Source organism: Eleutherodactylus coqui, chromosome 4 (assembly GCF_035609145.1).
Source record: "Eleutherodactylus coqui strain aEleCoq1 chromosome 4, aEleCoq1.hap1, whole genome shotgun sequence".
Classification (NCBI taxonomy): Eukaryota; Metazoa; Chordata; class Amphibia; order Anura; family Eleutherodactylidae; genus Eleutherodactylus; species Eleutherodactylus coqui.
The window spans coordinates 8,791,905-8,813,334 of record NC_089840.1 but is presented as its reverse complement, the minus strand read 5'-3'; the positions used below and the strand labels follow the sequence as shown (position 1 = coordinate 8,813,334).

General features: G+C 48.0%; 1 protein-coding gene across 1 annotated transcript in view; it reads left to right on the top strand.

Moving 5' to 3' along the window:
* The window catches only part of GRIK1 (glutamate ionotropic receptor kainate type subunit 1), a 364,588-nt gene that overhangs the window by 187,797 nt on the left and 155,361 nt on the right, over positions 1-21,430 (top strand). The window contains exon 4 of the mRNA XM_066599053.1: positions 4,811-4,992. Coding sequence (XP_066455150.1) covers positions 4,811-4,992 — 182 coding nt within the window. The remainder of the gene's footprint in view (positions 1-4,810; positions 4,993-21,430) is intronic.

The following is a 21,430-nucleotide window of genomic DNA, read 5'->3' as shown; positions in this document are numbered from 1 at the left end:
TTACACAGGACATTTAGGCAGCGATTAATGGCTGTGCAGACGCTTGTTGTGATCCCTTAAATACACTCAGAAAAGCATTTCAGGAGTTTCCTGTAGTAAACAAAAAGTTTTCCAGACCGCCTTACCTTTACCATCTGAATTCTGCTGAGGAGCCCATGAAGAACTCTCATAGTCCGCAATACCGTATTATTACAGTGCAGGGATGAATTATAATGCGGGTCCCACACACGACCCAATGTAGAATTTGTACCCCTCCTCCCCCATTCATACTAGTTATACGCTGCACGCCTGTTCACCTACTATGGGGCAGTTTGTCCGTTCCGGCATTAGTTGAACCTGAATGTTGCCACCCATCATCTTAGACGCCCCCTTGGTGACACCGCCGGCTGTGGGCTAAAGGACGTGACAATGTTTTGTGGCTGTTCACCTCCGCTTTTCAAAAAAATGAAACCTTTTTACTTTTTCTGTCGACGCGGCCGTATGAGGGCTTATTTTTTTTTGCGTCAAGCGTTAATTTTATTAGTACCATTTTTTGAGCACGTATAATAATTGCAGAACTTTTATTAATTTGTTTTTGAGGGAAAGAAATCACATCCGTTGTTTGTGTTTATAGCATTAATCATGCAGCATAGGGGCTTATTTACATGAGTGTATAAGGCCGGCGTTTTCACGGCTGGCCGATATATACTACCGTGTGATCCATGTATGCCATCGGGCGGGGGAAGACAGCTTACGTTGCCCTCGCCAACTCACCTCCTCTCTCCTCCCCTCCGGCTGTTTGCAATGGGAGGGGCTGGGACAGGGGTGGAGCTAAGCTCCTGCCCCTCTTTGCCTATTGTCTGCAACCAGCAATGGCAGGGGGCGGGAAGGGGCGAAGCTCAGCTCAGCCTTCCGCGCCCACCCACCCCCATTGCAAACAGCAGCAAGGGGCGGAGAAGACAAGGGGAAGGGAGTTTAGCAGTCACGCTGCTAATCTATCTCCCACCTCCCTTCTGCAGCCGCTGTCATTGGCTCTCACAGGAGTCTATGGCAGCGGCCAGGAAGATAGTTCCAGGACGATCCTTTCTGTCTGGCATAAAAACGCCCGACCGGGCGCTTTTACGCCGCTGGGAATACAGCCATGTGATTTCATGCATTGGAATCCAATGCATCAGATGGTAGCGTATATCAGTCGGCCGTGAAAACGCCGGCCGATATACGCTCGTGTAAATAAGCCCTTAATGACATAATACATTTTTTCTGCGGGTCGATTACAACAATACCAATATGAGGTTTTTCCACTTTTGCACAATATAAACCCACTTTCTCGAAATTAGTTTTTGTTTTGCATCGCTGCATTCAAAGTTCCAGAACTTTTTTATTTTACCATCACTGGAGCTCTCTGGGGGGCTTGGTTTTTGCATGAAAAGCTGTAGTTTTTATTGATACCATTTTGGGGTACATATAGCTTTTTTATCACTTTTATTGCATTTTTTGAAGACTTCTGCTGGTCTTCCCTTCTGGATGCGTGTCCTGTGATTGCTGCAGCAAAGCCAGTCATTGGCTGCAGGAATCACATGACCCAGAAGTATACCAGCAGGGAACTGGCCAGCAAAAAAACGGAAGCTGCTGCAGAGCGAGGGCGAGTGAGTATTATCACTTTTATGTTATCGCACCACTCTGGACTTCTTTTCTCCCTCCTCCAAATAACCCTTCTTACTGTTGGGATGGTATATATGAACGATTCCATGGTGATCATTCTTTTAAATGTATTGCCAGCTTTACTTTGCTGGAGGCGAGCACCAAGCAGAATTTTTGGCCTTGGTACAAAAACTCCTTGGTGGGCAAAGGAGACACCATTCAGTGGCGTTGGCGCCGGGCCATCAAGGTCACTAACCATAAGACGTGAAGCGCATGTCCTTCGTTACCGACAGGAACTTTGTGGTTTTGGTTGATTGACCTTGTAGAGTGAACAAACATCGCTATAAACAACAGATCACATTGTATGACATTGCAGCGTCTGAATCCAGCAGTGATTGGCATCTGATCCCGGCGTTCATCACTACTGAGAAATGTTCCAGATTTTGTACAGATTTCTTAAAACAAATGAATAAACTCATAAAATGGTATTTTTTATGATACCCAGAACTTAAGATATGCTCCATCCTCCGGTTTCACCGTTTTGAAGATAAAACCTCTCGCTTTGCATATAAAGGACATCTATTTTTGGTGATTTGCATAAGATGGGCATTATGTAAACACACCTGCTGTAGGACTTGCTTTCGCCTTTCTTCTCTATGGTAGATTAGCCCAATGTTTGATGCCATCAGTGCATGAAAAAGTACTTTTCTAAAAAGTGCATCATTTTCTACCGACTGCTGCAACCGAATCCAAGTTAATAAGATTTCATGCGGATTCTGATGTCAGTACTTTATGGCAGCTGAAGCGTAAGCTGGTGCCTGGAGATGGGAAATAATACCAGATGTGCAGCAGGGAATACGTTCACTGACTATCTGCATCTTATAATTCCCTTCCAATTGCTGTATTTTCTACACAGGACATGGTCTAAACCTTCTGCAATATAGTAAAGCGGACCCGAGTTTTTAACGAGTTTCCTACAATGCCCCCCCCCCCGGTTCTCCTTACCCTCATTTGCTGCTGTTTCATGTCTGTAGGTTCTGGTTTTCAGATGGTCTTCCCCATTTTCCTGTTGTTCTGCTGTTTGCAATCCCACTATCAGGGAGGGGCATGTAGCAAGCCTAGCATTTTGCCAGTTGTTCACTGTCCTGGCTTTCTTGCCCTTACTTCCCATGCTGCATTGCTCTGTTTCTAGTCCTATTAGCAGGGAAGCAGAATCTGAATGCCCGCCCCTCTGCTTTCCCAGGATAATCAGATATTCAAAGATATTCTGGCCAAATGGTTAGTAAACTCACTATATTGTTTGTGTCATATTGTCAGGTTGTGCTCCTGGGACCTGTAGTTCTACGGGTTTCCAGGACTCACTTTCACAGGTGAGGGAAGTTTGAGCTGGCTGGGTGTGCAGCCAATCACCACCGGTCTGCTGCACATAAATGCCAGCCCCTCTGGTTTCGTCATTTTCCTCGCAGCACCCTTGTGTTTGCATCCATGCATGTTTTTCTGTAGGTGTGAACAGTGACATGCTCTGTGTGTCTGTGGAGGTGGGCTGACATGCGGTGAACAGTCCTCTTCCATGTGTATGTGTTCCCTTGTGTGTGGTGTGAACTTCGTCCTGTTCTGCTTGGATCACTTTCCACATCAAAGGCTGTCAAAATCCAACCAATTTTTACAGATATGAACTGGTGAAATCCGCTGTAGATCTGCATCGAAGTACATATAAATGCTGCGAACGTTGACACGATCTTTGATGCAAAACTGACGTGGATTTTGCTACAGATTTTGCACTGCGGAAAATCCACACTGCTATGTGTGAATGTGCCCTAATAGTGTTTACAGTGCAGTTACCTCCAGTGATCACAGGTGATGTCATCTCTGTTTCGAGTTGTCTCAGATTCACCATTGAGATTTTTCCAGCCACTTTGCGCACTCTCCCCACTCCACTGCAACCTCTATTCAACTTTTCAGTGCCCTCCATAGTATTAATGTGCTCGCTGTGGCCCCACTTAGTAATAGTAACCTTTTTAGTGGCCTTACTTAGTGACCCCACTAAGTAATACTGAACAGCCCCTGTGAACCCAATTAGTAATCTGTTCTCCAATATTCCCCAATTAGTAACAGCATCCTAAATGGACCTAATTAGTACTAGAACCCTCTCTGTACCCCAAAATGTTATAGGGAGAGTGGCCATGGTAAATAGCCTTGCCCCACTGCTAAACATCCGGATTCAGGGAAAGGAAGGGGTTATATTTAGAGATGAGCGAACGTACTCTGTTCGGGTGTTTTTGGACTCGGGCAACGCTTTTTCCGAGTAACTGACTACTCAGACGAAAAGATTCGGGGGGGCGCCGGGGGTACGCGGGGGAAGAGCTCCCCACTGTTCCCCACCGTTACCCCCGCTCCACCGCGCTGCCCCCCGGCCCCCGCCGAATCTTTTCGTCCAAGTAGTCAGTTACTCGGAAAATGCGGTGCTCGAGTCCAAAAACACCCGAACCGAGTACATTCGCTCATCTCTAGTTATATTCCTTACTACATACAGCTGCAATGCAAAGCAGGACATCATCACTCCTCTCCCCGGCACTCACTGTGTACTGGGACTGGGAAGGGAGAGGAGTGATGACGTCCTACTGTGCACCTGTGAGATTATGCATAGCAGAGATAGAAGGTTGTAATGTACTAAGGCATTTAACCCCTTCGTCTCCCTGCAGCTGGAGGTTTAGCAGTGTAGATTACAATAGGGGCATTTGGGACCCTCTAGAGACTTGGACCCAGGGCAGTCAAACGAATCACCCCTATCAAAATCTGCCATTGGTTAAATGTTGCCATTGAAAAATACAACTTGTCCTGCAGAAAAGAAGCCCTCATGTAGCCGTACTACCGGAAAAAAGTTATGATTTTTTTTTTTTTTTTTTTAAGTGGGGAGAAAAAATGAAAAAGAATAAAACAAAAAAGGGCCCCAGCAGGAAGGGGTTAAGAAGATTTTAGGAAATTGCTGTTTATGTACCAGAAAGGAACCTGCCCTTTATGTGGCGGATAATATGGCAGCTTCCTAAAAATAGTGTCTATAAAAATGGACTAATTTGCTTCTTAACAAAGTCGGCTAATTAGTTTTTCCCCGGCTATCAGGAGGAGCTTTACTATCCTGTTAGAGGAGTTTTAGTGTTCGGCTAATATCACGTATTATTTTCTCCTTTAGGTTTAATTCGCCTGCAAGAACTCATCAAGGCGCCATCAAGATACAACATCAAAATAAAAATCCGCCAATTACCCTCAGGAAACAAGGACGCGCGGCCGCTGCTCAAAGAGATGAAGAAAGCCAAGGAGTTTTATGTGATATTTGATTGCTCGCACGAAACTGCGGCCGAGATTCTCAAACAGGTAACAACTTACTTTTTCTTTTCACATCTTCAAAGCGTCGGTTCTGCTTCCACGTAGAACATCAAGTGCGAGACGCCGCGACGTATTTCTCCATTGCTGCATAATTTATGGAAGGAGAAAATCATTTTCCATTCTTTGACTTCAGTAGCCGCCCGTTATTTTCTATCACACCCTCCGAATCCCATCCAAGGCGACAGAATGTAATGGCGGAATATTGACTTAACTGCGCCATAGTTGTAACGGATTGCTTCATGCCGGATACAATTTACAATGAGGCGCAGCCTGACTTGTTGGCTTTAGTAAATACTTGTATGCCTCATGAGATACAAATTCTGGAGCCTCTTTTCTTAGAATTTTGCGTTCCTCTGTTATTCCTCCTAGAAATGTTTAATTTCTTTTGTTACACACACATGACTAGTTCCGTCCTAATTGCATACACCGCGTGCAGTTAGGGTGGCTTCACACGAGCGAGATTTTGCACGTACATAGGTGTGCACCTACGTACGAGCAAAAGCACGCGTGTATGCAGCTGCGTGCATTGTTTTCAATGGAGCCACGGCTGCTGCCGGCGGCTCTATTGAAAACAATGCTCTGTTAGCACCCCTGCATTGTTTTTCAGGGAAGGGCTTTACATATAAGCCCTTCCCCGAAAAAGAAACATTTTAGTGTAAAAAAAAAATACCTCTCCGCCACTGCTGTGACCCCAACTGGCATGAAGAACACGTCTGCCGCATGCAGCAGATGTTTCCTTCATCCCTGCTAGTTAAAAGAATTCCCTGCTGCTACATCTACATGCTACACATGTTAGCTGCGGTAGAGGATTCTGCTGCTAATTGATTTCAGGGAAGGGCTTAAATATAAGCCCATCCCTGAAAAATCAAGTAAAAGTACTGTAAAAAAAAAATACTTACCTCCTTTGGCTGCCGGGCTCAACCACGTCTTCTCCTGGCTGTGCCCAGGCTTTCTAGTTCTGAGCTATCAGCAGCCGAGGATTTAAAATTCTTCAGCCAATCACAATCAAAGCTACCAGCAGGCGGGGATTTTTATCAGCTGCTGATAGCTCAGAACTACAGAGCCAGGGGCAGGCCAGAAATCGCGGCTGAGCCCCGGCAGCTGAAGGCAGGTGAGTATGTTTTTTATTTTTTTTAACACTACTTTTATTGGCTTTTCAGGGAAGGGCTTATCTTTAAAGTCCTTCCCTGAAAGCCCGTCAGCTGCCAGGGCTCAGCCGTGACTCCTCGTAATGTCCCCAGCTCTGCACTGCTGTGCTTAGCTATCAGCAGCTGGGGATTTAAAATCCCCGCCTGCTGGTAGTTCTGATTGTGATTGACTGAAGCGCTCAGCCAATCACAATCAGAGCTACCAGCAGGCGGGGATTTTAAATCCCCGGCTGCTGATAGCTCAGAACTAGAAAGCTGGGGACAGCCAGGAGAAGACAAAGGGAGGAAAGTATGTTTTTTTTACAGTACTTTTACTTGATTTTTAGGGAAGGGCTTATATTTAAAGCCCTTCCCTGAAATCATTTGCCAGCAGCAGAATCCTCTACCGCAGCTGACGTGTGTGACAGCTGCGGTAGAGAATTGAAGAATTCCTCTGCTGCATCTGTCACAGATGTGGCAGATGTAGCAGCAGAGAATTCTTTTAACTAGCGGGGGTGAAGGAAACATCTGCCGCAGCGGCAGAGAGGAAAGTATTTTTTTTTACACGAAAATGTTTCTTATATGTAAAGCTCTTCCCTGAAAAAGGATGCAGAGGGCCGGCAGAGCATTGTTTTCAATGGAGCCGCCGGCAGCAGCCGCGGCTCCATTGAAAACAATGCGTACATTCCCAATGGTGCACGCATGTCCTATCTTTGCAGGCAGACCCCTGTAAAGCACAGACATGTGCACACACCATAGGGAATGCTATATTGCAAATACAAGCTTGTTTTTGTGCGTGCGTAAGTGCGCACAAAAACACGTTGGTGTGAACCCACCCTTAGGACGTAAATGCCCGTTCACAGCACACGGTGGGCATGGATCGGCCTCGGGAACCGAACCCTCTCAATAATGGTGGATATCAGTTGTCCTTGATGCCACTCGTGACTCTGATTGGGGCTGTTAACCCTTTAAATTCCACTGTCATTTCTGAAATTTTTTAAAGTGTTCTAATACATCTTATGTTAAATTATATGGCACCACTGAAAAATACAACTCCTCCTGCAAAAAACAAGCCCTCATGTAGGTGTGTCATGTGACAAATAAAAAACTGAAAGAAAAAAAAAGTTATGATTCTTTGAAAGTGGGAATAGCAGTACTGCGGTGTGTGACCTGAACGCAGGAGCATCAATGACCCTCGGGCCGTGAAAGGTACTGGACTATAAAAGCAGTTTGCCAACACATCCCTTACACACTTAATACAGCGGTATTGCTATTTTTGGTAGTAGAATTGTGGTCACGGGTTCCTTTTAATCTATTCATACATTTCCAGGAGGAATAATGGAGGAACAGCACATTGCTAAGTGCTAAAAAATGCCAGTATATACAACATCTCAATTCTTATTCAGTGTTCCTATCAAACAGCTCAACTAAGAATCCTTTTGGTGCTGGCAGATGAATTGGCTATAATGAGCACCGATGGACCACAAGCCGATCGGCCCGGTTTGCTACAATTATTGGGAGAGGGGTTATATGAATGATTGAGCGATTGCCCATGTGTCCATCCCCCCCCCCCCCCCCCAGCATTGTCCCTCATTATTCTTCTGCTCGCTGATGATCATTTTTATGTGCACATAAAAATATGAAGAAAGGTAGCCGAGCGTTCTGCCATTCGCTGTTCGAGGTTTACGCTGGGCGATACGTGAGAACGAACATTCATGTGAGCAATTATTGCGTTGTGTGAAATGCCCTTCAATAAGCTCTACAAATGTGTGCTTATAGGATAGCCAATGTGCGAAGTAGAAAAAGGGCAAATCACTTCATTTACCTAAAATGAGGTTTTTGTGCTGAAAAATGTTCTTGGCCACTAGGAGGCTCCCTTCCAATTAACTTGCTGTTGATTTCCATCTCTAGTAAGAGAGATAACAAAATGGATTACAAGAAACTGGGGGATATTGTCTCAGTCCGTCCTTAGAAGCTTCTTGAGGGGAGTCGAGGAGATGGCTGTAGAAGGAAAAAGACGCACAAAGATGCTGCTAATGGCAAATAATTTACTGTCTACTAGATACTGAAATCTAATCTGTGCTGCTCAGTACTGCTGTATAACATCCTCTATGCTGCTGTTACTTGTGAAGATGTGTTACAGAGAAGTGATGAAGAAGAGATCCTGCTCTGCTACTGTAGGTGTGTAAAATATGGAGAATAGCAGCAATTTTTACCCATAAGCTCAGAGATACAGAAGAGATTCTGCTTTCCTATGTGTGCAGTGTATGAGACATCATAGCAGAAGTCTACACCCACCAGCTCAGAGAGAGAGAGAGAAAGAGAAGAGATCCTGCTCTGCTATATGTGCAGTGTATGGAGACATCATAGCAGCAGTCTACACCTACCAGCTCAGAGATACAGAAGAGATCCTGCTCTCTTATCTGTGCAGTGTATTGAGACATCATAGCAGAAGTCTACACCCACCAGTTTAGGGACAACTGAAAATAGATTTACAGCCTGCAGAGTGGAAAACTCTGTAAAAGTGGCTCCTGTCTGGGTGGGTCAAGTGCTGCCCTTGTAATTACAGGGCGGCCATTCATGTGAATGGTCATTCTGTGGTTTTACATTTCTGCGGGGGGCCGTCTCGCTGGCTCTGGCTGTCCATGGAAAAATCAAGTTTTTGCCAGGGTGCCTAAAGTGGAACCTCGGGTCACCAGCCGATCACAAGTCACATATTTTACGGGCATTGTACATGTCAGCACTACCCCTTTAACGTTGCCCTTAAAAGTAATGTGGGTGTGGAAAACTCGACCTGGTCCTGAATTACTCCTGAGAGCTAACCTGGAGCTCACCTTTCCTCTGTAGAAGCTCCTTCAGATCCTGCAGATAAGGCTTTAGTATTTTAGGATACTGCTGGACACGGCAAAGTAAATGATCCCAGGTGGAGATGGGGGGACGTCTTGTGGGCGTGCCACATCACCCCCTCACTGAAAGGGTTAAACATCCTTGGTACTTATGGAAGCACCTGCCATTATTATACATCAGCCATCTCCATCTGTTACATGTCGGCTCCGTACAGGTGCCCGGGCGGGGCTGATGAAGGGCTGTCTCCTGACGCTTACACAATGGAGCGCTGATGGAAGATTTTACGTTTTTTTTATCCCTGACAGTAAAAAATATCCCTTTGACGCTATGAAAGAGACAGTTAAATGTTCCGCTCTTCCTTTGATGGCTGCTGAGTAGTTTTACATTTACAGAAATACTTAGGATAATTGCAAAAATGCCGAGATCTGAACCGCCTGATTGAGCTTAAGTGTCTGCAGTTGAGTCTGTGTACGGCGAGCGGGTCTCCCCAACACTTTCCCGACTCCGCCGGCTGCTCCCGGTGTGTGGATTGTACAGACTGGAGCAGCTCTTTATGTCTTCATTGTTTTTGGAATTCTCGATTGATTGTAGTCAATCTGTGGTGACCATTTCATTGTGAGATTCCAAACCAGGCCGGACCGGCCGTGTAAATGTCTGCCGAACACCAGTGCCATTTGGACTTGTAAATATCGGGCAACTATATATTTATCTATTTATTTTGGGGGGGGGAGGTCAGGGAATGTTCACATAGCATTTTTTCACCAAGGATTTCTTTCAAAAATGTATTTATTATCAATATTTTCATAGAAAAACAAACATGCATTAGAAAATAGCTGTAATAGGCTACAACATTGGAAATATAACCTTTCTACAACTTGAGGATGAGCGATCTCCTGCCCTCCGCCCCATGCCCATGGGGCCCTTCCTAGACTGTATGAGAATCACCTCTCTCCAAGGTGAGCCGTAGGGAGAGGGACAGATGTTGGAGAAGCAGAGCAGAGGGTCACCAAGGAGCGGCGGACTAGGTTTAGGGAGGCCCAATGGACTGGGGAGGCGCTCTCTGGGTGTTGTAGTCATTTAAACCATTATCAACCGAACAAAGGATTTGGGAGAAGGCGGGGTTTGGAGGTAGAGTGTAAGAACAGGACGAGAGAAGAAATTAGGGAAAGTACATGAAGGGGTCATGTGTAAGGGATGAGGGAGGGGGGTTGAGGAGAGGTCTTTCCTGCCTTTGACATTTGAGATCTTAGTAGTGCGAGATGTACAAGGGTTTCACCAAGGATTTCTAGTGGGATCCGTACTGATTCCATGCAGATTCTGTTATAAGGAATCCAATTGCCCCCAAGTCTATGGCGGGGATTTTTTTTTGCATGTGGATTTGAAATCTGCATGCTTAAAACAGAAAAAAGGGATGTGTTGTGAATCTCTGTCGTGGAATCTGCATGTGGATTTACCTTTTGACAAGGGCTAAATCTGTAAGGGGTTCAATACCCATGCATATATATCTATGTATATCATTGATGGATATCATATTGAAAGGTCACATGACTGTGTTTTTTTAAATCTAACTCTGCTGCTGTGAATTATGAGAGTGAGGCTCTACAGATGTTTTTGTAGAGAGCAGAGAACCTTGTGGAGAGTGAGCTGGCCCAGTGCTACTGGAGAGTTGGGTCTTCCTCTACGAGAGAGCGAGAGCTACTCGGATTCCTGGAGTGACGCTTTCCAGCTGTTGCAAAGTGAGTGCAAGAAGAAGGTCTGCTGATCGTTGAAGGAAATGTCCGCTGCAATAACCGATCACAAGTTCCAAGCTATCATCAAAAGAGACTACCTGTGAGAGCAGATAGACCAACAGTCAGTACCCGGATATTGAAGTCTCGGTAGTGTGTAATTGTGAGTACAATCATCCAGGATCATCACCAGTAAAATGGATTCCCAGGCTTTAGTGTGACTCAACAATTTTTGTGAAGGACAGAGAGCCTTGTGAGGAGTGAGCTGCCCCAGTTCTGCTGGAGAGCTGGGATTGCCTGTGCCAGAGAGAGACCACAATTCAGATTCCTGGAGTGACAGTCCCCAGCTGATGCAACGAAAGTGCCAGAGGGAAGTCTTCGGTCATCTGAGGAAACATCAGCTGCAATTACCGACCGCACATGCGGAGCTGTCACTAATGAAAGCCAATAGACCGACAGCCAGTATCTGGATATTCAAGTTTTGGTGGTGTGTAATCCTGAGTTCCATCACTCAGGCTCATCTCCAGTAAAACAGTATATTCTGACTTCATCACTGTACAGCCTCCCCAAAGGTACTGTGCAAATAATTTGGTCAGGGGACAGTGACTAAACATTTCAGGTAGCGGATTCAGTCATTTAGTGAATCGAAGTTCCTGCAAAACTAAGTTACTTCAGAGGAGACTGTTATTTCCCACCAACATCAGTGATGTCATTTATGCTTGGCCAGGATAAACCGTTAATTGGTTGTGATAATTCTACGTTGTGTGCTCAATATTAACCCTTAGTGGCGCAGCCTATTTTGACCATATGGACGCAGAGATTTTAAGGGGATTTTTATCTCCACTTCTCTTAAGCCATACCTTTTTTCATTTTTCCGTCAAGCAGCTCGCATGAGGGCTTGTTTTTTTTGTAGCAAACTGTGGTTTTTATTGGTACTATTTTTGAGTTACATATAATGTATCGTAAATAGAGATGAGCGAGCACCAAAATGCTCGGGTGCTCGTTACTCGGGACGAAATTATCGCGATGCTCGAGGGTTCGTTTCGAGTAACGAACCCCATTGAAGTCAATGGGCGACTCGAGCATTTTTGTATATCGCCGATGCTCGCTAAGGTTTCCATTTGTGAAAATCTGGGCAATTCAAGAAAGTCATGGGAACGACACAGCAACGGATAGGGCAGGCGAGGGGCTACATGTTGGGCTGCATCTCAAGTTCCCAGGTCCCACTATTAAGCCACAATAGCGGCAAGAGTGGGCCCCCCCCCCCTCCCAACAACTTTTACTTCTGAAAAGCCCTCATTAGCAATGCATACCTTAGCTAAGCACCACACTACCTCCAACAAAGCACAATCACTGCCTGGCAGCGACCCTCTTTAAAAGGGGCGGGGCGATAGCCCACAATGCTGTACAGAAGCAATGAGAAATCCAATCCTGTGCCACCTCCATCTGGAGCTGCACACGTGGGCATAGCAATGGGGAACCTATGTGCCACACACTATTCATTTTGTCAAGGTGTCTGCATGCCCCAGTCAGACCGCGTTTTTTTTATAAATAGTCACAGGCAGGTACAACTGGAAATCCCCAACTCCGCAATGGGAATTCCGTGTGCACCCACAGCATGGGTGGCTCCCTGGAACCCACCGGCTGTACATAAATGTATCCCATTGCAGTGCCCTGGACAGCAGAGCTAACATCAGATTAAATGCAGGTGGGCTTCGGGCCCACACTGCATGCCCCAGTCAGACTGGGGTTCTTTAGAAGTGGACACATGTAGTTACAACTCCCTGTGGACCCACAGCATGGGTGGCTCCCTGGAACCCATCGGCGGTACATAAATATATCTCATTGCATTGCCCATCACAGCTGAGGTAAAGTCAGGTTTAATACAGGTGGGCTTCGGCCCACACTGCATCCCCCAGTCAGACTGGGGTTCTTTAGAAGTGGACACATGCAGTTACAACTCCGTGTGAACCGACAGCATGGGTGGCTCCCTGGAACCCACCGGCGGTACATAAATGTATCCCATTGCAGTGCCCATCACAGCTGATAACGTCAGCTGTAATGCAGGTGGGCAAAAAATTAATTGGATTACACTGTAGGCGAGGGCCCCAAAAAATTGCTGTACCAACAGTACTAATGTACCTGAGAAAAATTGCCCATGCCCAACCAAGAGGGCAGGTGAAACCCATTAATCGCTTTGGTTAATGTGGCTTAATTGGTAACTAGGCCTGGAGGCAGCCCAGTTAAAATAAAAATTGGTTCAGGTGAAAGTTTCAACGCTTTAATGAGCATTGAAACATCTAAAAATTGTTTACAAAAATTATATGACCGAGCCTTGTGGGCCTAAGAAAAATTGCCCGTTCGGCGTGATTACGTCAGGTTTCAGGTGGAGGAGCAGGAGGAGGAATAGAATACACAGATTGATGAAGCTAAAAGGTCCCCGTTTTGGATGGTGATAGAGAACGATGCTTCCATCCGCGGGTGCAGCCTACGTATTGTTTAGGTATCGCTGCTGTCCGCTGGTGGAGAAGAGAAGTCTGGGGAAATCCAGGCTTTGTTCATCTTGATGAGTGTTAGCCTGTCGGCACTGTCGGTTGACAGGCGGGTATGCTTATCCGTGATGATTCCCCCAGCCGCACTAAACACCCTCTCTGACAAGACGCTAGCCGCAGGACAAGCAAGCACCTCCAGGGCATACAGCGCGAGTTCAGGCCACGTGTCCAGCTTCGACACCCAGTAGTTGTAGGGGGCAGAGGCGTCACGGAGGACGGTCGTGCGATCGGCTACGTACTCCCTCACCATCCTTTTACAGTGCTCCCGCCGACTTAGCCTTGACTGGGGAGCGGTGACACAGTCTTGCTGGGGAGCCAGAAAGCTGTCAAAGGCCTTAGAGAGTGTTCCCCTGCCTGTGCTGTACATGCTGCCTGATCTCTGCGCCTCCCCTGCTACCTGGGCCTCGGAACTGCGCCTTCGGCCACTAGCGCTGTCGGATGGGAATTTTACCATCAGTTTGTCCGCCAGAGTCCTGTGGTATAGCATCACTCTCGAACCCCTTTCCTCTTCGGGTATGAGAGTGGAAAGGTTCTCCTTATACCGTGGGTCGAGCAGTGTGTACACCCAGTAATCCGCAGTGGCCAGAATGCGTGTAACGTGAGGGTCACGAGAAAGGCATCCTAACATGAAGTCAGCCATGTGTGCCAGGGCACCTGTACGCAACACATGGCTGTCCTCACTAGGAAGATCACTTTCAGGATCCTCCTCCTCCTCCTCAGGCCATACACGCTGAAAGGATGACAGGCAAGCAGCATGGTACCCTCAGCAGTGGGCCAAGCTGTCTCTTCCCCCTCATCCTCCTCATGCTCCTCCTCCTCAACACGCTGAGATATAGACAGGAGGGTGCTCTGACTATCCAGCGACATACTGTCTTCCCCCGCCTCTGTTTCCGAGCGCAAAGCGTCTGCCTTTATGCTTTGCAGGGAACTTCTCAAGAGGCATAGCAGAGGAATGGTGACGCTAATGATTGCAGCATCGCCGCTCACCATCTGGGTAGACTCCTCAAAGTTTCCAAGGACCTGGCAGATGTCTGCCAACCAGGCCAACTCTTCTGTAAAGAATTGAGAAGGCTGACTCCCACTGCGCCGCCCATGTTGGAGTTGGTATTCCACTATAGCTCTACGCTGCTCATAGAGCCTGGCCAACATGTGGAGCGTAGAGTTCCACCGTGTGGGCACGTCGCACAGCAGTCGGTGCACTGGCAGATGAAACCGATGTTGCAGGGTGCGCAGGGTGGCAGCGTCCGTGTGGGACTTGCGGAAATGTGCGCAGAGCCGGCGCACCTTTCCGAGCAGGTCTGACAAGCGTGGGAAGCTTTTCAGAAAGCGCTGAACCACCAAATTAAAGACATGGGCCAGGCATGGCACGTGCGTGAGGCTGCCGAGCTTCAGAGCCGCCACCAGGTTACGGCCGTTGTCACACACGACCATGCCCGGTTGGAGGCTCAGCGGCGCAAGCCAGCGGTCGGTCTCCTCTGTCAGACCCTGCAGCAGTTCGTGGGCCGTGTGCCTCTTCTCTCCTAAGCTGAGTAGTTTCAGCACGGCCTGCTGACGCTTGCCCACCGCTGTGCTGCCGTGCCGCGCGACACCGACTGCTGGCGACATGCTGCTGCTGACACATCTTGATTGCGAGACAGAGGTTGCGTAGGAGGAGGAGGAGGGTGGTTTAGTGGAGGAAGCATACACCGCCGCAGATACCACCACCGAGCTGGGGCCCGCAATTCTGGGGGTGGGTAGGACGTGAGCGGTCCCAGGCTCTGACTCTGTCCCAGCCTCCACTAAATTCACCCAATGTGCCATCAGGGAGATATAGTGGCCCTGCCCGCCTGTGCTTGTCCACGTGTTCGTTGTTAAGTGGACCTTGGCAGTAACCGCGTTGGTGAGGGCGCGTACAATGTTGCGGGAGACGTGGTCGTGCAGGGCTGGGACGGCACATCGGGAAAAGTAGTGGCGACTGGGAACTGAGTAGCGCGGGGCCGCCGCCGCCATCATACTTTTGAAAGCCTCCATTTCCACAACCCTATACGGCAGCATCTCCAGGCTGATAAATTTGGCTATGTGCACGTTTAACGCTTGAGCATGCGGGTGCATGGCGGCATACTTGCGCTTGCGCTCCAACACTTGCGCTAGCGACGGCTGGACGTGAGGGTGTGGGTGCAGGCCAGGAGACGGTAGTGCCTGTGCCCTGAGAGGGGGGTTGGATCTCAGTGGCAGGTTGAGGCACAGGGGGAGAGGCAGCGGTGCAAACCGGAGGCGGTGAACGGCCTTCGCCCCACCTTGTGGGGTGCTTGGCCATCATATGTCTGCGCATGCTGGTGGTGGTGGGGCTGGTGGTGGTGGCTCCCCGGCTGATCTTGGCGCGACACAGGTTGCACACCACTGTTCATCGGTCGTCTGTACTCTCAGTGAAAAACTGCCAGACCTTTGAGCACCTCGGCCTCTGCAGGGTGGCATGGCGCGAGGGGGCGCTTTGGGAAACAGTTGGTGGATTATTCGGTCTGGCCCTGCTTCTACCCCTGGACACCGCACTGCCTCTTGCAACCTGCCCTGCTGCTGTCCTTGCCTCCCCCTCTGAAGACCTGTCCTCAGTAGGCGCAGCAAACCAGGTGTGGTCAGTCAACTCATTGTCCTGCTGCTCTTCCTCCGAATCCTCTGTGCACTCCTCCCTCGGACTTACTGCCCTTACTACTACCTCACTGATAGACAACTGTGTCTCATCGTCCTCCTCACCCACTGAAAGGTCTTGAGACAGTTGCCGGAAGTCCCCAGCCTCATCCCCCGGACCCTGGGAACTTTCAAAAGGTTGGGCATCGGTCACGACAAACTCCTCCAGTGGGAGAGGATTCGGAACCCTTGCTGCCCATTCTGGGCAGGGGCCCGGGAACAGTTCCTGGGAGTCTGCCTGCTCCTCAGAATGTGTCATTGTAATGGAGTGAGGAGGCTGGGAGGAAGGAGGAGCAGCAGCCAGAGGATTCAGAGTTGCAGCAGTGGACGGCACAGAACTCTGGGTGTTCAATAGATTGCTGGATGCACTTTCTGCCATCCACGACAGGACCTGTTCACACTGCTCATTTTCTAATAAAGGTCTACCGCGTGGACCCATTAATTGTGAGATGAATCTGGGGACGCCAGAAATGTGCCTCTCTCCTAATCCCGCAGCAGTCGGCTGCGATACACCTGGATCAGAAGCTCGGCCTGTGCCCACACCCTGACTTGGGCCTCCACGTCCTCGCCCGCGTCCACGTCCTCTAGGCCTACCCGTACCCCTCAGCATGGTGTATTACCAGTAGTGCAGAAACAGAACGCTGTTATTAAATGTGCCGCTTATTGGCCTGTGGTTGGAGGCTGACTTCGCTTACGGAACGCACAGCAGAGCTAGGAAAGAATTTTGCGCAAGCCTGCTGTAACACTTAGCTGGCTGCGTATGAATTAGGAGGACAACTACCCCCAGCACAGACCCAGTACACTGAGGACAGTCACAGGCAGCCCAAATAGATTTTTTTTCCCAAATGTTTTTGGAAAGGCCCACTGCCTATATTCAATAAATATGTCTTCTGTCCCTGCCTCACCACTACTGGCCCTGGAGTATGTATAATTACTGCAGGGCGCAATGCTCTGCACGGCCGATATACAAAAAAAAAATGTGCAACACTGCAAAAAGCAGCCTCCACACTACTGCACACGTTTAGATGTGACCCTAAGAAGGACCGTTGGGGTTCTTGAAGCCTAAAATACTCCTAACGCTCTCCCTATAGCAGTTCCGGCACCAGCAGCACTGTCCCTGATCTCTGTCAGAATGCATCTGTGGCGAGCCGCGGGAGGGGCCGATTTATATACTCGGGTGACACCTGATCTCGCCAGCCACTCGCTGCAGGGGGGTGGTATAGGGCTTGAACGTCGCAGGGGGAAGTTGTAATGCCTTCCCTGTCTTTCTATTGGCCAGAAAAGCGCGCTAACGTCTCAGAGATGAAAGTGAAAGTAACCCGAACATCGCGTGGTGCTCGCCTCTAGTAACGAGCATCTCGAACACGCTAATACTCGAACGAGTATCAAGCTCGGACGAGTACGCTCGCTCATGTCTAGTCGTAAAACTTTTATTAATTTTTTGGGGAGGGCAGAGAGAAAAAACACATGAATTCTGACATTTTTTTACAGTGTTATGCCTCATTCAGACGAGTGTGTTTATGGGCGTACATACATGCGCACAAAACCGTGCGTCTATAAGAAGCATTAGTTCCCTATGGTGTGTTCACATGTCCGTGTTTTACAGGCATGCAAATGCGCGCACCTGCAAAAGATAGGGCATGCGTGCACCATAGGTCTGTGCCATGCGTAAATATTTCCCGTAGGGAGACTCCTCATCACTGAACACTGTGACAGCACTGTCACAGTGTTCAGTAAGGATGGCACTCCCTGTGGGGAGTAAACAATCCCCTGCCACAGCTGTTACAGCTGTGGCAGAGGATCAAACTGTTCCCCCATTGCTTTCAATGGGGCATCGCTGCTGTAATAAGATTCCAGCATCCCCTGCAGTGATTTTTCGGGGAAGGGCTTTAAATATAAGCCCTTCCCTGAAAAATCATTCCTAGCATGTGTGAAAAAATTAAAAAAATATATATACTCACCTCTCCGCCACTTACGGGGCTCAAGCGGGTCTAGCCACTCGTTCTCCATGCATTGTAATGAAGTTGTTTCAGCAGGCAGGGATTTTAAATCCCCACTTGCTAAAATGGCTGCGTCTGATTGGCTGAGCGCTCAGCCAATCAGAGGCAGCGCTCAGCCATTCATTGAATAACAGCTGAGCGCTGCCTGTGATTGGTCAGTAACGTAGCACTCACTGCCTAGCATGGGACTTTAAATGCAATGATAAAAAAAATAGAAATATTTTTTCAGAAAAACTGTAGCAGAATTAATGTGTTTTTTTTCCTCCTTGTCCTCCATAAAAATTAATAACACTTTATGTGCACCTAAAATAATGGTACCAATAAAAACTACAGCTCAACACCCAAAAAATAGCCCTCATACGGCCGTGTTGATGGAAAAATAAAGCAATGGCTTCTAAAAAGTGGAGATGAAAAAATTTGTTGCGTCCTTAGGCCCAAAATAGGTGTCGTCACTAAGGGGTTAATAGTATATTGGTCTCTCACTTCTATCTGGGATTCTATTACATGTTCTATTCCGCTAACAGATCCGAATATCTAATAGAAGAGACATGAGAGATACAAAAACATCAACAAAGAGAAACAATTATTCCTCGCCGTCGCCTGCATCCGGCGCTGTTGTTTACACCGCTTCTTCCGGGCAGAGAGGGAGGACCGAGCGAGGCTTACCCCTGCAACCGGACAGACTGGTGCTGTAGATAAAGGTGTTTATGGCCCCACCATGGCTGGCAGTACGAGCGGATGTCCCCATAACTTACCGGCCGGGAGGGAATGCATTTCTACATTGCGCAGACCGTCGCTATGATGAACATTGGGGCTCGGATCTCGTGACTTTGTGAGGAGCTTCAGACGTGTTAATTAGATTTTGAGATATTACAGCAGTGCTAATGGCGGCAGGAGATGCGGTACGGATGATGGTCGGAGAATCCGGGGACGGCTACTATGTAATAATTTGTATTATATAATATGGGACACGCGATACGACAAAACTGTCTTCTACGGTCAGTAAGGAGCGCTGGAAAGTCGTTAATAATGATAATCATCGTCTGCATTTCTATAACACCAACATATACCGAATACTGCCAGCATCAGACATCGCATGCAACATTACACTACAAGCAGAAGGAGGGACGGTCCTTACAAGAGTCCAGAGGGAATAGGGGACACATGAGGAAATAGGAGGGGGCAAGAGCTTATAGTCTATGAGGAAATAGGAGGGGGGGGGGCAAGAGCTTACAGTCTATGAGGAAATAGGAGGGGGGGGCAAGAGCTTACAGTCTATGAGGAAATAGGAGGGGGGGGCAAGAGCTTACAGTCTATGAGGAAATAGGAGGGGGGCAAGAACTTATAGTGTATGAGGAAATAGGAGGGGGGGCAAGAGCTTACAGTCTATGAGGAAATAGGAGGGGGGCAAGAGCTTACAGTCTATGAGGAAATAGGAGGGGGGGCAAGAGCTTACAGTCTATGAGGAAATAGGAGGGGGGGGGCAAGAGCTTACAGTCTATGAGGAAATAGGAGGGGGGGGGGCAAGAGCTTACAGTCTATGAGGAAATAGGAGGGGGGACAAGAGCTTACAGTCTATGAGGAAATAGGAGGGGAAAGGGCAAAAGCTTACAGTCTATGAGGAAATAGGAGGGGGGACAAGAGCTTACAGTCTATGAGGAAATAGGAGGGGGGACAAGAACTTATAGTGTATGAGGAAATAGGAGGGGGGACAAGAACTTATAGTGTATGAGGAAATAGGAGGGGGGGTAAGAGCTTACAGTGTATGAAGAAATAGGAGGGGGGCAAGAGCTTACAGTCTATGAGGAAATAGGAGGGGGGACAAGAACTTACAGTGTATGAGGAAATAGGAGGGGTCAAGAGCTTACAGTCCATGAGGAAATAGGAGGGGGGGGCAAGAGCTTACAGTCTATGAGGAAATAGGAGGGGGGGGGGACAAGAGCTTACAGTCCATGAGGAAATAGGAGGGGGGGGGCAAGAGCTTACAGTCCATGAGGAAATAGGAGGGGGGGGCAAGAGCTTGGAGGGGGGGCAAGAGCTTACAGTCTATGAGGAAATAGGAGGGGAGGCAAGAGCTTACAGTCTCTGAAGAAATAGGGGAACACAAGAGCTTACAGTCTATGAGGAAATAGGGGGGACACAAGAGCTTACAGTCCATGAGGAAATAGGAGGGGGGGGGAGAGCTTACAGTCTATGAGGAAATAGGAGAGGGGCAAGAGCTTAAGTCTATGAGGAAATAGGAGAGGGAAGGGCAAAAACTTACAGTCTATGAGGAAATAGGAGTGGGGGCAAGAGCTTACAGTCTATGAGGAAATAGGGGGGGGGGGCAAGAGCTTACAGTCTATGAGGAATTAGGGAGGCACAAGAGCATACAGTCTATGAGGAAATAGGAGGGGGAGGGCAGAAGCTTATAGTCTATGAGGAAATAGGAGTGGGGACAAGAGCTTACAGTCTATGAGGAATTAGGGAGTCATAAGAGGATACAGTCTATGAGGAAATAGGAGGGGGAGGGCAGAAGTTTATGGTCTTAGTCTATGAGGAAATAGGAGGGGGGGCAAGAGCTTACAGTCTATGAGAAAATAGGGGGACACAAAAGCTTACAGTCTATGAGAAAATAGGGGGACACAAAAGCTTACAATCTATGAGGAAATCGGAGGGGGGGCAGAAGCTTACAGTCTATGAGGAAATAGGGGGACACAAGAGCTTACAGTCTGTGAGGAAATAAGGGGACACAAGAGCTTACAATCTGTGAGGAAATTGGAGTGGGGGAAAGAGCTTACAGTCTATGAGAAAATAGGAGGGGGGCAAGAGCTTATATTCTATGAGGAAATAGGGGAGACACAAGAGCTTACAGAAATAAGATTTCAATAAGAGCTGCGCCTGCAATTATGAGCGCCGGACTCCTCATAGGCGTCGCAGAGGTTTTTGTTCCAATTCTAGTGTATATCAGCAGTGTATCAGCAGGCACCACCTGGAAAACCCCTTTGAAAGGGAAGTGCTACCTTGGTCCAGTTGGTCTTAATGACCACAATGATTTAGGTGCTTTTCTATAGTTAGGGTGCTGCTCAGTCCATGTGAACTGTTTGACATCGTAGGTATATGCCGCTATGTAGGCTGCGCTGGCATATAAAGTATGTACATGGCATCACGTTAGACCAAGATGGAGCAGGGTTCTTGCATCAGTGGAGAATATGAAAGGTCTAAAGGAGGTCAAGAGGGGTGTCCTTAAAGAGAGCGCCCTGGGGGGCTGTGGAGACACCTAGAGGGTTAGTGGGTTAGGGGATGCTATCATCTCTCCCCAAGCAGAACACCCATTAGGGGTGCTATCTCCACTCAAACTTGGTAAAAACTCATACATTGATTTGAAGGAATGCTGCCATCCAATAGGTGGCGCTGCAGAGGTATTGTTCTATCTTCCCTGTTTGCAGGTCTGAAGGAGAGATTTCACATTCCTTGTCACTGGACTAATTTACTGTTATGGTCATCCCTCCCTGGTATTTATCTAAATG